Here is a 17,407-nt window from a genome sequence, read left to right on the forward strand (position 1 = left end):
ACATTCTGTATGTAATTGTTTTCAGGTTAATGCAGCTTATGCTATTTTTTAAATTCCCTGGACTAACGTGAGGGAACGGCAGGGTGGGTTTCTTCCAACAATGCTCGCCAGTTGTTACAATTGATTACTATCAAATAGAAGAGGGAAAGTTCCAGGACTCATGGAGGTGTTGATACTGGCTTATACATAAATAAGCCAATTAAGAGATTCACTCTTAGAAAAGCTGCACAGGAAGCTGCTCAGTCTTAAGGATCCAATTGCTACGTTCGTATTGAGTGTATTAACTTTTTCATCATGCTTCCATATTGCATTTTTCAGTTCCTCTTAGAATAGGAATACCTTTTGAAAGGTTTTCTTTTATGGCTGTGCAGCTCCTTTTCAATGAAGAGTGGGACAAGTCTGGTTTTGACTGCATGGTTTTTAATGATTCTCCCTAAACAACGCTGATGTTTTTACTTTAAATAGTTTTCCTTCTAGAAAGCAGTCAGCAAACATCTTTTAAATTTCATTAAGTGCTTAATAATACCACTTGTTCTCAGCTGTATTAGTTTAAGTATGATAAAAGAAACAAATTACTTTGAGAATGGAATTATCCTGTCTTGTATTTTTGGTATCATAACCTTCCAGTAAACAGCGACGAGTGGTATTTCCCGATCCAGCAAACTCTGCTAGATTTAGATCTGCAAATCCCAGCTGTTAAGAGAAAATAACAAAGTTAGTAGTAAGCATATCACCAAGTGAAGGTACTTGCTACTTGCACAGTATTGGGCACCACTCAACGGCAGTTTCTCTCAGATATGAGTAAGAGGATGCCCACTAAAAGGAGTGGTCCGAGGCAAAAAGCAGAAAAACTTTGAGTGTCAATTTCTGCATAGATCTGTCTTCAGTTAAAAATTAAAGTCTCAAGAGAAAAAAGAACAAGGAGAGTTTTCTTTATTTTTAAAAGCAAACACATGCAGAAGGCTTTACTTTTATTGACCCTTTCAAGATACTAAATTGAAAGAAAGAAACATTCTGGTGGTATAATATTACTGTACACTTAGTAAACACACTCATCGAGAGTTCCAACACCACTGTGTGCACATAATGAAATCACGGGTGTTAGAGTACTATTCTGGAATTACTATAAAAGGGCATAAAATAACAAGAAAGAAAAACTAATTCATAGACAAAATTAGATACAGCTCCATTTACCTTTGCATATGCCTTTCCTCCTTTTAACTCCTAGAAAAAAAATTTAAAAAAAGACATGCCATTAAGCCATTAAAGATACTGACTGAGGGGTTTTGGTTTGGTTTGGTTTTTTAGAAAAGCAAATACTAATCTTCATTTTAAAATAGCTCAACACACATTTGCTAGGCTGTACTGTTGTCATTTAGAGCTTAGTATTAATAATGTCCTTGGTGCGGGCCAGCAGGAGACTGTCACCTTGCGGGGGGTGGGGGGTGGTGAGTGGCTGGTGCTGACCGGCATTTGGCTCTCACAGAGCGTAGCCCCAAAGGCAGGAAGTGCTGCTGACAAAATTCTGGTGCTTAGCAGAGTTCAAGGCTTCCAAGTGTACTGCTGCTTGCTAGAAGTATCTATCAAGGGCTAACTTTTTATAAAGGCTGAGGAGCGATTCCTTTGTTGTCTTGCTGAGGTAAGTGTTCTTTTCAGTAAGAACATCAAAACCCATGAATTATTCAAACTAAGGTAATTAATAAGATTACTATGAAATTATGACTAGAATGCCTGACACGGTTGCAGCTAAAATTTGCTTTATGGAGTTTATCAGACATGTAAAAATTAAACCAAAACAAGTGAAGAAAGTGCAGGGAAAGAGAGGAGGGAAAAAGAGCTACTTACCTTCCGTACAGATACCCTGCAAATGCAAGTATCCAGAATCCCTGTCGTGGCGCTGGCACTGATTTTACACATAAATAAGAACTTTTTCTTCCAGCGGACGCAGTTTGCCTGTACCACCTCGCTGCAAACAGAGAACATCCGCTCAGTGTCAGGTGCGTACACATGCAGGACCATGAAATGCAGTAGGGCAGCTCAAGAACACACACAGGTTTCACTGTTTGTGGAGCGGTCACTTCACGCAGAATCTGATCCCAGGCCTGTACAATCATCCTTCATTCTTCTCTATGTGTAGCAAGACTAATAACTGTTTCAGACCTTGAACACCATGTTAGACCTACAGAAAAAATCAGCAGCCACGTATTTTTGCAAAGGAACGAGACTGTGATTTCTCCAGTTTGCCTCAGGAGAGTGAAGTCTTCCTGAACACTAGCTCCCAGGCACTGTCTTCCAAGCTGCTGAGCTTTGGGATGTGCTCAAGAGATTGTCTTTGACAAGTAATTTTTCAATACAGAGAAAGGGAGCACCATACCAGCAGAACTAGATAAATCTGAGCCTGGAAAAGTACAAAGGAGATGATGTACAATGACCAGGTACAAAGTAATGCACTCGGGGCAAACAAGAATTTCAGCTACGCTGGGAGCTTGCCATTTGAGAGCAAAATAAGACAACTAATATCTGAACGGATTTGTTCATCGCAAGAGGATTACAACCTGACAACGTGAAGCGGCTGAAAAAAAGGCAAAATGTAGGGTGCTTTCAGCTGTATGAATGTTATTATATAAGGCTCAAATGGAACACATTATTCTGTTTGGGTAACTCTGGCTGGGCAAGAACAGACTCCAAAATGAACAAGTACAGGGAAGACAGCTAGAAAACACCTGTATCTTGTAAGAAAAAAATGACATATAATAAAAACAGAGTAATTCAAATGCTTTAGAGACCAAATATATTTAAGTCAAATGAAAAGTGGTTAGGATCACAATAAGGCATAATCAAACACCCATTTAAAACTGAAAATTACAAGGTCTCAGACCACAGAGCAAGTTTCTAGAACAGCCTTCAAAGAAGTGGGAGCAAAAAAAATCTTACTGTATTTAAAGACAAGGTTGGCCAGTTTGTCACTAACAGGGGACATAAGGACTGGTGATTTTGAGGGACCTGCCTCAATGATCAAGAGCTCTTTTCTAGTCCCATGTTTCTAAACTTAGAACTTGGAACTGTGGAGAAACTGTGCTAATTTCTTCTACTGCTCTAATTGTTCAAGTACAGTGTTCACACATTAAAGCAGTATTTGTCCTTTTCTTTCTCTTCCATTTTTCTAATACGTACATTCGCATCTTTCACATTAACTTCTTACAGCAGCTTATTACTGAAGGCCCAGCTTGACATCTTTAACAGAGGTAGAATTCTGTCCTTCCGCATGAGCTGGAGTCAGAGTTAATCACCTGTGGAGAAACGATGACTCGCAAGGCTCACGCAGAAGCTCTGGTGGGCTGTGCTGGTGAAACTGCCTGTACCGTGCTTACTGGCACCATGACTTCCAAAGGTAGGAATAAACTAGCCTGCCTAAAATGAGTCAGTTCAATGACCACAGCAGGCTAACGGATTCTGATGACACAACAGTGAGTCAGATTGAAGCATGTGATCTAAAAGGAACAGGCTCTGTACACCATGAGCTACCTACCTTTTATCCGTTATGTTCTATGTTGTAAACTTTCCTGTGCTTGCGGAAAAAAAAAAAAAAATCCCAAACTGGCAGTATATGAGCTATTTAAATCCAAAACAGAACCTGAATTCAAAAAAGGCGAACTACTAATAGTTACATCCTCTACTGGAAACAGGCTCAAGCAAGAAGACATCAAGTAAAATACAATCTTAAAGGGATATTTGATAAGTGCTGACATTTGGTACACTCAGAAGGCGTAGGAATAACTTGTAGCACTTATGTGAGAGTTACTTAACTCTCAGGTAAAGAAAATAGTCAACTAGACATCCACTGTCAAGCAGAACACAGGTATTTAAGTGTGTGGGTATCTGGGGTCTGCATATTTGCAGTTTTCGTACACTGTGCTTAAAGACAACCCATCTTCTGAGAATCATAGAATGGTTTGGGTTGGAAGGGACCTTGAAGATCATCTAGTCCAACCCCCTTTTTCTGCAGATCACAGTGGTCCAGTAACATAGAAATTAAATCTCCATATTTTTTTTTTTAAGTTCTTTTTTTTCCCTAAGTAACAATTTGAGCTTATCCTAAAGACGAAAAAATAAGAGACCCCCTTCTCTCAAAAACTCTGTCATCAAAATCAGTTTTACCTTTTCCATGAGCTGTGTAACTACAAATTTTTGCTTCAAATACAGAAGGGATATTTATGTCACTATCTTAAGTCATTAAATTCATTGTAGTACTCTGATCCTTCTGTCAACAGTTCTATCAGGATACACGGAGCATGCTAGAAGCTCTTATGAAACAATACTAATGTCCTCTTGTGAGCACCAGAAGCAACAGGCCTGCACTGACACTGAAAGACAGTAGACTTGCTTGGAGCCTCAACCCTGCTGGCAGTTACCCTAACTTTCAGGAGCTTGTCAGACTAAAAAGACTGAGCAGGAAGGTGAACTGAATGCCGATTAACTGAGTGATATAGTTGGTCAAGATTTTCTTTCACTAAAAACATCACATTTTGGCACGCTGGCAGTATTCCTCCCAGAGAAATCCAAGCACATCGACACACACACACACAAAAATAATCACAGAATCAGATTTTATATGTTGTTTCAGAACAGCGTAAAGATCTCCGTTTTAACATACCGCTATAATTAAAAAACCTCTACATTAAGAGGATAATTAAAAGTGCTGTCACCTAAACAAAGTGATTGTTGCAGCTGGCTGTCTTTTACTGGACTTCAAAGAGTTACTGGAATTAAGTCTTATCAGAAATATCTAATCAATACTAAAATGCATGCAATTATACAAACCTTTATTAAGTTTCAAGTGGCAAGAATTATTAACAATCCTTTGATTTAAGCCCTACCTCTAGTCTCAGATCGAGGCACATCAACTGTGGCCGTGAATCCACAGGGAACCTGCATTTGCCCATTACTGTACATCAAATAATACCTGCAAAACGGTCCAGCCTCGAGTGTCCTTTTGGAAATTAGAAGCAATGTAGATTTTTTTGTTATTCATTATAAGGCTAAAAAACAATGCTACAAGACTGCAAGTGTTCAACTTGTCGTCCCTAAACGTCAGAAAATCCTTTCTCGTAGCATCTGCTCATCATACAAGTAGGACAGTTGTCATCACCCTTCCCTTATCACCCAGGATACATTGGGACTACCAGTAACAGAATCACTTCTTCTGTTCACCATCCTTGTAGTAACATCTGTAGTTACATCTGTAACATTTCCAGTTATTAAGTAATAATACCTTTAAAAACCCATTTTTTTCTTTAAATTCATAAGGTCAAGTATGTGCCAAAATCTTTGCACAACTCAGCGTTATGGTTCAGGTTATGTGTCTACCTCCCAGCACAGCTTTCTGTCTCTACAGCAAACTACAGTCAAAGCAGCTTTACATTGTACAGTTATATAGTATTCCAGTATAGTAAAAGATAATTTAGTGAACACATTCAATGTATTTTTGCTTGTAAATACAAGCTACATGTAAGTAACATCTGCTTGAGAAATGCAAGTGTCCTTAAAACCTTTAAGGATTTTGAATTTATTTGAACATACCAATATTCCTATGTACAATGCTATCACTGTTCAAGAAGGAAGATAGCACAAAACCACTGCGCTTTTGGAAGACTCAAATCTACTCATATCACAGGTCAGGATTTATTCAGGCAAATAATTTAATAAACATTAAATAGAACGATCAGGTTTGTAAGTTCTCTTATGAACAAGAAAGTAAAAGTTACAGTAAAAAGGCCTCAGTTATAGATACTGATGTTCTAATTGTAAAAATAAAAATCAAGTAAAATCAAGAATACCCCTTCCTCCTCACAAGGACCTAAAAAATTAGTTTCTTTCACTGGCACATTGTTTTAAAAAACAAGATATTTGAAACATTGGTATGCAATCAGCAAAAAAATACCAACCAACTGCCCCCTGCCCCCAAACTGTTCTTCCAATTCCATTACATAAAGAACAATTTGACATATTTTAATGACTGTAATCCTTGTGTAAAGAAAAGCACCAGCAAGTTATTCCCCTTGTGCTGAAAAAACCCCATCAAATAATCAGAACATTTAACTTTAAAGAGTAATATCAAAGTTTACAAGATTCTTAGTTCAAGTGTGAGGCCTTTAGAAAATAAACAGTTATACTGATTGGTTACTATGGAAATGAACCCAGATAACTTCTTGGCAACTGCGCCTGTGCTACAGGGCAGGCTGGAGAAAGCCTTCCGTTATGAGTCAGCTTCCTATGAGCCTCACAGGCACTTTACCACATGCAAAGCAAAACCAGTTGTTTTATGAATCAAAATATGTCTTAGTTACTAAGACACATTCAAACACATACGAGGTTGTAGGGCTTTGGTGTGACTTAACGAATGCTGTCAGTAAGACCTAACCAAGAATAAAATGAATAGACAGATACTTTAAGACAAACTGATTCCAAAGTATAGTTTAAGTTACTATCAGTTTAACAAATTGGTTTTTCTTTAGAGGGACAATTGCACATTGAATAAATTTCAAAGATTTCAGCTGTAGACAAGACTTTTTCTGTATGTATTTCATGTACTGCACACAATTGCCGTTTAGGATGATGAATAAGTCTTGGTTTTTCTCGTCTGATCCACAAGAGAAAAATCAACAAGAAAACTAACACGAAAGAAACAACAAATCCTAATCCAGTCAACTCCTCATCCTAATTTGTTAATAAGTGATGGGCTCTCTTTTTATTTTTGAAGATGTTTATGTCCAGCAGTTTGTTCATTTCCAATGGATAAAGGATATGAATAATGGCTTGTTTCAGCAAATAGCTACAAATGCAAAAATAAATCACTTCTAAGGACCTTAAATGTCACGGGAAAAATCCCTTCTTGCCAAATGGAAAAGCTTTAGCAAGAGAGGCTTAGAAATAAAGAAATCAAAACTCCTTGTGAGCATTTACCAAAATACTGCTGTTCCATTAATTACAAAATTGTTAGTCAAGTTTTTATCTGAATTATTCTACAATTGTAGACCAGTTATAGCCAATTATAACATTTAGCCATATGGGGATGATTATGTTAAATGGATTGTTTTTCTAGTGCAATGATTTTAGAATCAATGGTCACTAAAGAAACAGAAATTGGAGGCCGTTCAGTCTTTGTATCAGGCTGCTTTCACATGAAACTACTTCTAGAAATACTTTCAGAATCGATTGGGTCAGTACACTTCTTTATGTTAAGGAAAGGGGTGTTTGCTTAGACATCTTGCGGCTTTTAGACAGAACATGAGTTACCTACTCGCTAAATACTGTGGAAAAAATAGCTTTTTCATTCCATGAGGTGGATGGGAATATTATTGTTATAATTGTTATTTTTAAAAGCTGGTAGTTTGATGGGAGGGTTGCTTTGGACTTCTAAGACTTGTTATGGCCAGGTTCTTAGGGTCCAAAGTACCGTGAATACAATGCCTTTAGAAGAGTTATCACTGAGCAAGTGCAAATTTTCCAATATTGCCTAAGTTTTGCTTGCTTCTTTTAGGGGAAAATATATCATGCAATGAGACAGCCCAAGAGAAGTGAGGCTGCTACAGCTCCGCTCCCCAGCTCCACCCAGCAGCGAGGCTGAAGAGGTATTCCCGGCGAGCACCCCCCGACACCACGCACACACAGCTGGCCACAGAGCGCTTGCAGAGACAGCCAGCACCGACAGCCTCGTCCCACTCCCCTCTCTGGCTGAGCAGGACGGAGGGCTGCTAGCCAGACCCATTCACGTCCGTGGCTCCCAGGCTATGCCACCTACTCGGCAGCTGGCCCGGCTTGATCCCTGACAGCGTTCACACACTCGCACACCTGCGCTCGGTCCAGGTGCTGGCAGCACAGGCACACGGGTCTCTTGACTCTTGGTGCCACCCCAGTGGCTGGCACTTGGTTTCGCTCTGGTCTTTCCAGCTGCTGGCACCTGGGCACACGGGTGCTCTTGCCCAGGATCCCAGGCCAGTTGCTGGCACCAAGACTCTCACTCACTCAGTTGCTGGTGCAACGGACACACAGGCCCCTGCGACCCACAGTGCCGCTTCCGTGGCTGGCCCTGACGTTCGCTCACTCAGGTCTCTCCTGTCGCTGGCACCACAGACACCCGGGCCCTCTGATGCAGTGTCTTGACTCCGGTTGCTGGCACCCAGAACCCACCCACGCACACAGAACGGAGAGCCCTTCACCCAGGAAAGAGTTAGAACGCAGTTTAATATGAAGATACAATAGACTGCACTGATTAGAGACAGGGCATGGCTGGACAAATGTACCAACGAGCAAACTACTTAGACCTAAGTGGCCCTTTTATCCCCTTACCTCTCTATTTTCCCCACACTCGTTCCTCCCCAAATCACCTGAATTCATCCCTTCCTCCACCTTTAGTTCCTCCCCTAAACATCCCATAACAAGCCTCTTCCCCTGCATCCCGTAATGTGTCTCGCAGAGCTTTGGAGCAACTCCCCTCAGTCCAAAAGGTGCTTTAGTGTTAGCTCAATGTGATGGGTTTCCTGCCTGGACAATGGGGCTGAGGCTTTCCTGGGACAGCCCAGGGAGGGGCATGGACAGGGTGTCCCCTTGTCCAAGTCCAGAATTGCAGTTCCCCACCTGCCCCTGGGCTGGTGTAGATGGGCCTTTGATGGGCTGATGGATCCCGTGACAGGCCTGGGAATAGCTGGGGCAGGGTATTATTTCAGCTCCTCCTCCGCCTTTGTTTCCTGTGCTCGTTTGCGGGTGTGCATATGAACTTTTATGACTAACCCAACAGCTTCCTCTCAACAACCTGTGGCTGAATAAAATTAATACAGTTAGCTCTGTCCTTCTGATACACATACAGTGTTTAGATTGGAGTGACACAGAGTCATTTTTAGTGTAGGTAATAGTCTTTTAAAATGTGAGCAATATTCCATTCATTTATATATATTATATACATACATACTTTACATATATGTGTATAAACCAAAACATCTTTCTTCTGCAGAATACCAGAGCAGCTAAGAAAGAATGGCAATGTCATGATCCCACCTGACAGAGACAGGAATTCAGGCATTAGCCTATAATCTAACAGTTTATCAGCAACACCTTCAGCGCCCTCAGTGGTTCAGGTACTTTGCAGTAAGACTGGAGCTTTCCTAGGTTATCTTTAGCATTAGGAAGGTACTGTCGGATATACAGTTCTCATGTATACTAGGGAACACACAGTGGTTCTGCATTCAAGAGAAGAATACCCTCTTGCACCCCTCTTACCCATTTAAAATTTGTGCAGTCTCACAGCTGAGGGAAAGAGACAGGTACCCATGCAACAGGCTCCCAGAGTGACAGAGGGGCTGTCTTATCGATCCGCTTTCAAGCAAAACACCGTGCACTACTATTCGGTCTCCCAGGATCTGCCAAGTAGCTTGGCATTTGTAAAGCATTAAGAACCCCAGAAGAAAATTACTCTTACTACACAGAACCGTAGTCGTCTTTGGTTTAGATCCACACTGATGAAGTTTTGGACAATATGGTTTAATCGTGTCTTTTCTTTTAATCTCTCTACTGGACACACAAACAGAAATATAAACAAGATCACCCAACAGAGAGATCCTTCACTTTCAAATTAAACTAAAATCTTTACTGCTAAGTTGATAACAGAAGTAAAACCAAACACAAATAGAGAAATATGAAGTTAACACCGGTATTTTAAAACAAATAAAGAGATAGAGCACCAACACCAGTACCAATTTTATGCGTCTAATATTCATAACTTAATACTTGTAACATACAGGCTGCCCATGCATGTACTAATTCCAACCTCATCATCTTCAAAGAACATTGAGCTACAAAGGAGCAAAAAAAATTCAATATAACTTCAAATACGAAGCTGTACTTTAAATTGTTATTTGATAACCAGAATGCTAAATTTAGCCTTCACATAGAAAGATGCATCTCAGAATTAGAGCTCAGAGCAAGATCTCCAAAGTATACACTGTAGTAAAACTTCTGCAAAGCTTCCATTTATTTCTTATATTCCAGAAGAAATGCAGTTTACTTTTCCTTTAACATTCTGTGTTTCCTCCATGCCTGAGGCATATAAGAAGATACATTCTCTCCAACAAAAACATTTTTTCCTAAGCATTGCAAAAAACCCAAACAAAACCAGTCATTTTCAAACAGAGCTTCAATGTTTCATAAATTTCAGCACTAAGCAAACCAGCAAACAGCTGGCTCTGCAGGAAGAGCTCCACTTGTTTACAGTGCACAACTCCCCAGTTAATTTGCTCTTAGTACATGCAAGAACTTAACAGAGAAATCATTTTCTGTTCCACATGTTTTTACTCATAATAAACAGGTTAAATCTTTAGCAAAATTTTATGTCAAGTATTTCTTATAAAACATGTATAAACTGATCATCACATGGAAATAGAGCTGCTTTGGAATACTTTTACTTATGAAAAACTGCTGGTTACAGGCAAATGCAGAGACATAAAAGGGAATTACCACTGTGAAGGGCAAACTGCATTAGCAAGACTGTAGCAAGCAGTTCAAAGGAAGTGATTGTTCCCCTCTGTTGAACATTTCTGAGGCTGTATCTGCAACACTGCGTCGGTTTTTGGGGCCCTCTCAGTAGAAGTAAGACACTGACAAACTGAAGCAAGTCCAGCGGGTGTGAGATGAGGGTCTGGAGTCGGGGATGAAGCACCTGATGCAGGGGAATTTGGGAACATGGGATTTTTACAATCTGAAGAAGAAGTGAAGGAAAATCTAATAGCTATCTTCAGTCATCTCTATTGAGTTAGAGAGAAGACGGAGCCAGACGTTTCTTAGTGGGGAGCGGAGAAAGGAAAAGAGGCAATAACAAGAGCAATTCCAATTAATAAAAGGGAAAAATCATTCACAATAAAAGTGGTGAAGTAGAGGGGCAGGTTGTCTACAAAGACTGGAATCCCCATTCTTATAGATTTTCTCAGGTTGACAGGACAGAGCTCTGAGCTTCCTGATCCAACTGAAGTTAGTCTTGCTTTGAGTAGGAAGTTGGACTAGATCTCTACCATTCCCCTCCACCCTAAATTATTCCATTAATAGAAATAGTCCTTAAAATATGAAGGCAGTCAGGTGCTATGGTGCTTGCAAATGGCAAGTTTATGACAGCAAAATACTGTGCTCCATGTGCTGTGCTGGGGTCAGAGGCAGGGGGGAACCCAACAATACCACCGGCTCTCTTAAACCAAAGTGCCTATTCTCCTGCACAAGCCAGACACACCAAACATATAAGCTTTTCCCCCACCCCCTCCTCTTTAACAGATGCCTGTCATGCATCTCTTTTCAGGAACATACAGGCTGCCCATGCATGTACTAATTCCAACCTCATCATCTTCAAAGAACATTGAGCTACAAAGGAGCAAAAAAAATTCAATATAACTTCAAATACGAAGCTGTACTTTAAATTGTTATTTGATAACCAGAATGCTAAATTTAGCCTTCACATAGAAAGATGCATCTCAGAATTAGAGCTCAGAGCAAGATCTCCAAAGTATACACTGTAGTAAAACTTCTGCAAAGCTCTTCCCCCAAAAGCTAGCTGTTGCGCTTTCTCTTATCAGTTCTTACCGTTAGAGTTAGAGTTACAAAAGTCCCACAACAATGAGCCCCTTTCATGTCTGAAGTAACCAGTTACATCCTATGCAAAATGCAGCCTCTGCAAACAGCTTATCTCCTAGTGTAACCCAAAGATGACCCTCTTCAGATATCATTTTATTTTCTTTACTCTTGATTAATTCTTTGATTTTCCTCCAATCTATTTCAGAGATTGATTTCTTCATCCCTCTTATTTCCGCGCTGTTACTCTTCCACCTTCATACATGAACTCCCCCATTCATATTTTAGCCTTAGTTTCTTCCCCTTCAGCCCTATCCAGAACGTCCACACCAATCCTTGTAACATCACATTACCTTCCGCAAGCATATTCTCTAAATCTGTTGACTAAACACATTTTATTGTAACTATTAACGAAAGGCTGAAGAGGTACAAAGAAACCACTTTTTTTTTAAAAAAAAAGAAAGTTATAATTTCTGTAGAGAACTTCCCCTTCTTACCTCTTCCTCTCTACAGAGAAGGACAGGGCCTGGAGGCTGCTCAACCAGCAGTCTCTTCACAACTGAGAAAACACTAAGTGGATATTCGAGAATCTGAAAAGAGCAGCTACAAAATTGCAAGCCAGGATTTGTATCCCACCGCCAATTTGCCTCGAAGCACTTGAAGACTTGGTTTCAGTTTATTCAACTGCAAATTCGGTTACAGCTGAAAAAAGCTATTAGAAGTAGCATTATCCATTACCAACTCCGAAGACTGTCAACACGATACACACATCATGCAAGAGGATGAGAGTGATAGGGACAGTAATTCCATGGGATGGGTATGTTTTTCTAACAAGTACTTTTGTTTAAAAACAGAAAGCTGGTTAAGCTGTGTTACTATCGGGAGAAATTTTCCCTTTGAAATGCAATAGCAGTGACAGGGAAAACAATGGTTAAAAAGCAATTTGAAGAGTCCAGTGAGGCAGAAAATGTACTTGCTGGAGTAACAAAACAACAGATGTAGTTTTAGGCAGTTGAGAAGGAGGTAGCCAAGCATCACTAGAAGTAAAAAGTACTTATTATCTGGAAGATAAGAAATCAATTTCTACAGAAGACGATCACATACTCTATCCTGTATCTATTAGGAATAAGAATATATTAATGCAAGTAACACAAAACCTCAGAGACTGCCTCTCAGGAGTGTGTTGTACTTAAAAAAAACACTTCCCTGGGATCTGTTGGAGAATAAAATGTTTTGATGAAGAAGTTACAGTTCTCAGCCGCCCCTAATCTCTATCTGTCACACAGATACTGATCATAATCAGCTGCTTAGTTCTGAAAGTTGTTTTGTAAAAGAATAAAGAGGGAACATCAGCAGTCTGAAGTGTCAGAAATCAGATCTCAAAGGCAGGGGAATACGACCAAACTGAAGACTGCAGTCATGAGAACACACCAACAAAGTCCTTCCCTTGAGTGGGGTGCTGGTGGAAATCAAGCTAAAAATGTAACTACCAGGCTTGCAGCTACTGTATCCTAAATCTATAGAGCACAGCATTCAAAGTACACCCTCAAGAAATAAGATCCTTTACTTTCCAAAACTTCTTTGATTTCCTCATATCCCATCTGTTCTTTTGCTGCTGGTTGAGCAACAACTCAGCCGATGAGCAGTTATCTACTCTGGGGGCCCATCAATTATTTCTTCAGCCTCTTAAAATGAGGGCAGTTTCAATATATTTATGTCTGCAGTAGGCTAGCCTTGAATAAATAGGTCTATACCTTAAAACAGTATTTTTCTGTTCAAAATATTCATAGGTGTAATTTCATCCCTGGAATAATCTTCGGTCCTTTCATGGTGCCACAGGCATTGTGCGCACAGTATTTTATGACCAGGCAGTGTACAGGCACACGGTACCCTGGAATCTGCTCAAGTATCCTTATGAATGTATCCAATGCCCAAGAGAGAGATCTATTATCGTTGGCGCAGGGAAAGATAGAAATGCGGAAAGGTGCCTTTCCACATAGGAAGCCAGGCTTAAGCTAGAATTTTTCTAAATGAGAACGTGGTTTGTTAACATAATCAGAGAATCTTTGCAAACATCCACAGTCTATTTGCTGAAAACCCAACCTTTGTAAAACGAAATCTAAAAATAGTGTTGTAAAGATCCAGAAGTCACATTAGAAAGCAATTTCAAAAAGGGGAGTGCAGGAATTACACTCTATGGCTGACTGGCAGTTTACTAAAACAACCAGACAAAACCTCCCCCACCAGTCCTTCAAGGTTTTCCATGTTGTAGAGTCAAAGCTTATAACCCAGTCATTCCCCCTAGGATTCCAGGGCCCTGTTCTTGCACACACACTCCAACCCTCCCCCCCAGTTTAAACACTGCTACTACTTGGCTGTTCAATGTCCTTTGATCAAAATATTGACATTATAAGATAGAATTTTCTTTTCCTACAGTAAATATTCACAAATATGCATGGGGAAGTTTCACACAAGTTTTCAAATTGGAGTTCTAGAAAACTACATACAAACGCACAAACCCACAGTGATGTGTAAACAATTAATATAGTTGCTATTTACACACAAACCAGATCACTATGTGCTGCACTGGACAGGCTGGTTTTATCTGGTCACAGAACTTCTATACACTTCAGGCAGACATCTGTGTCAGCCAGAAAAGCAGCTGGACTCTTGACAAGTCTCCAATAACATGGACCATGTCTTCATGACATATTTCCTGTGCATGTCTCTCTCAGTAAAGATGCAAGAAGCGAAAAGAATATTTTTCAGTAGCTTGAACTTTTATCTGTCTTCTTTTCATCCCACTTCAACATTCAGAGGGATGATGTAGGTATCACATTGCTTGCAGGATCAGGGCTTTAATCATTCATGCAGCACGATCCACGCAGAGCTGGAAAAATGACCGCTTGAATCTGTTTTCAGTACAACTGACTGTACACAGGCCTTTATTCCAATGCTGCCAGCCTGTTTTTATGACATTTCTTTCTCAATGAATAAGCTTCAGAAATAAAATGCTAGTAGTGTTAGCCTGGTTTATAGCCTGTTGATATGACTACCTTTTTTTTCTGGTTTAGTTTTTTTTTTTTGGTTTGCTTTGGGTTTTTTCCCCTCTTTTTCCCAAAGACAAGAAGCAGGAGGGTATTGGTTTGCACCAGCCTGAGAACTTAATTCTCAATATCTTCTTCCCCCACAATTACAGTTTACTAGACCTCAGTCACTAACAAAAATAAGAGCTTTTAAGAAGACATGCTCAGTTTCCCCCTGTATTGTACAATATTTGACATGAGTTTGAATATTACTTTCTGAAACACAATGGAGTTCTTCAAACTTCTTTTATAACTCTACAAAGATCACTGCTTCCTTAAAGTATAACTGCCAGCTCGCAGTGAAATTAATAAATGCATGCAACTCGAAGATGATGGCCATTAAAAAAGGTTTGCAACTGACAAGTTCTGAAATGCTGCCACTCTGATGTTAACGGAATTTCTTCCTTATTTATTCAGACCTTTGCTGAATCACCACTGTGAAAACCCATCTGTTAATTCTTAAGCCAAGAGCAAAGGCACTCCCTAAATTGGCACTGAAGGATCACTGCAGAATTCTTTACCTTCCTACCAGCATATCTCAAGAATTCTCAGTCCAGCAGGAATGGACCAGTTATGCTCACAGGGTCTTTGATATACCAGCATATGTTTCACTGCTGTTCTTATTTTTAAGCCATACCCCCAGAAAAAGAAAATGGAAGAATTTCAAAGCTTCTTTGACTCCAACACAATACTTCAACACAATTTTTTTCATCGTCACGCTCCCACTGACACTTCCTACGTACACATACTACCTCCTATCACGCATCTTTCACTCTAATACACTGTTCACATTCACAACGATATGCACGTACGCTTTCAATCTTTTCCAGTTTAGCATCATAAACAGGCAAGGCAGAAAAGGCTAAGATCACAATAATGAATCAAAACATCAGCTCAGTTGAAATCAACTCCTTTAAAACTGAGATACTATCCAGAAGATGTATGTCAGCCTGTGAAAATGAATTCAAGGCAGCAAGGGCTGCATTGGCCCAGTAATGGCACATTAGTGCCTAAAATCGTGATTATCATCGTAATCATCCTCTATTACTCATTAAGAAGTCGCTCACAAGAAAAATGTTGAAGATTAAAAAAGAGACCTGAAATGAGAACAGAACACTGATGAGTTGAAGACCCTCCAACCGTAGAGAAGAAAAATTAATCTTTAATTATACATGCTAGTATAACGGAATGGTTAAATACAGAGGTTTTAGGCCAAAGTTCCATTTTTATGCTCTTTATTCTTCTTGATTAATTCTATTTACAGAATCAAAAGCAGATCATTTAGCAAGCTCTGTAACAGCAGTATTTTAATAAGAAAATAACTGACTATTCCTAGATTTATTACTCATTTCTGTCTGCTCCCAGAATTCTATGAGACATTTTTCGGTAAATCCTTTTCGTAATAACATTAAAGTAATATAATAACCCCTGCAACATGGACAAGTGTAATGGGAGGGTAGCCTCCTCCTCCCCAGACCTGAAGCCACAGCACACCCTTCCTATTGACAAGGTTCTGCCTCTGACTGGTACCTGGAAAAAAATTAACCCACTTGCACTCTCTTTACCCATTGCTACCAGCGGATCGGGAAGCCACCCTCACAGCAGAGGACGGCTCTGTTGCTGAGGCACGAAAGAAGAAAAGAAAAGAAAAGAAAAAAAAAAAGAGACACCTGTCTACTGCTGCCCTTGCACTGCAGAGTTAAGCACAATAAAGTCAATAACGCATATGACCTGAATATACACAGGAAACAAGAGAGGACTTTCCCATCTAACTGCTTAGGTTAACTCTCCAGGTAAATACCCACAGAATGAAACACAGCGAGCCAGTGTCCGACGGAGTAAAACGACTCACACTCGCAGGGGACAGCTCTGGCTCCAGACTCAGTGGCAAGCCATTTCTTCCCCGCCGGTGGCCCGTACGATCAGCGGGCTTCAGAGCTCGAGGCGTTATGGCCCAAGCGACCGGCTTCTGCAGGACAACCCTCACCCGCCCATGGAACCTTTTCCCCTGTTACTCGGTGTTTAAGAGCCTCGATACTTAAATTACGTTACGGCTCCAAGCAGCGAGCAGCGAGCACCGCGCAGACGGCAAGTGCTCCCACGTCTGTTCCACCGCCGGCGGGACGAGGGGAGCCAGCCGCCCGGCGACAAGCCGCACCGCGGGGGCTCTGAACGCCCGGCCCCCTCCCCTTCCCGAGCGGAACGACGAGCAGCGCGCCCGCCGCCGCCGGCGCTGGCCCCGGCTGGGGACCGGAGCGCCAAGAGCCCCGGGGCGGCCGCTCCCTCCCTCCTCGATCCCAGACCCCCGGCCGACGGCGGCTGCACGGCGGGGGCCGGCCGAGCTCCAGCTCCCCGCAGGAGCGGGCGGAGGGGGCTGCAGGGGCGGCCGCCCGTCCAGTCTCTCGGAGGGGACGCGGCTCGGCGGAGGTGCGGACTCGAGGGGAGCCCGTCGGAGCGCGCCCCGGAGGCACCTACCGGGAGGACTCCCCGCTGAAGCTGCCGCCGTCCAGCAGCCGCACCTTGCAGAAGAGGATGCCGTTGACGAAGGGCACGAAGGAGAGCTCGTCCAGCTCCAGCTCCACGCGGAACTTGAACTTCTTCTTCTTCATCATGATGAAGGCCATGGGCCGGGGGCCCCCCGGGGGCCGCCCCCACGCCCGGTCAGCGCCCCGCGGCAGCTCCCCTCCGCGCCGGCCGCCCCGCTCCGCTCCCAT

General features: G+C 41.5%; 1 protein-coding gene across 3 annotated transcripts in view; it reads right to left on the reverse strand.

The window, feature by feature from the left end:
- Positions 1-17,407, reverse strand: part of EEIG2 (EEIG family member 2) — a 28,717-nt gene extending 11,310 nt beyond the window's left edge. For all 3 annotated transcript variants that reach the window (XM_086463490.1, XM_086463491.1, XM_086463492.1), the window contains exons 1-4: positions 17,169-17,407; positions 1,846-1,966; positions 1,195-1,224; positions 577-693 (exon numbers count right to left, since the gene is read on the reverse strand). In XM_086463490.1, the coding sequence (XP_086319616.1) occupies positions 577-693; positions 1,195-1,224; positions 1,846-1,966; positions 17,169-17,407 (507 nt within the window). The remainder of the gene's footprint in view (positions 1-576; positions 694-1,194; positions 1,225-1,845; positions 1,967-17,168) is intronic.

This window comes from Leptosomus discolor, chromosome 3 (genome assembly GCF_034619465.1).
Source record: "Leptosomus discolor isolate bLepDis1 chromosome 3, bLepDis1.hap2, whole genome shotgun sequence".
Lineage (NCBI taxonomy): Eukaryota > Metazoa > Chordata > Aves > Leptosomiformes > Leptosomidae > Leptosomus > Leptosomus discolor.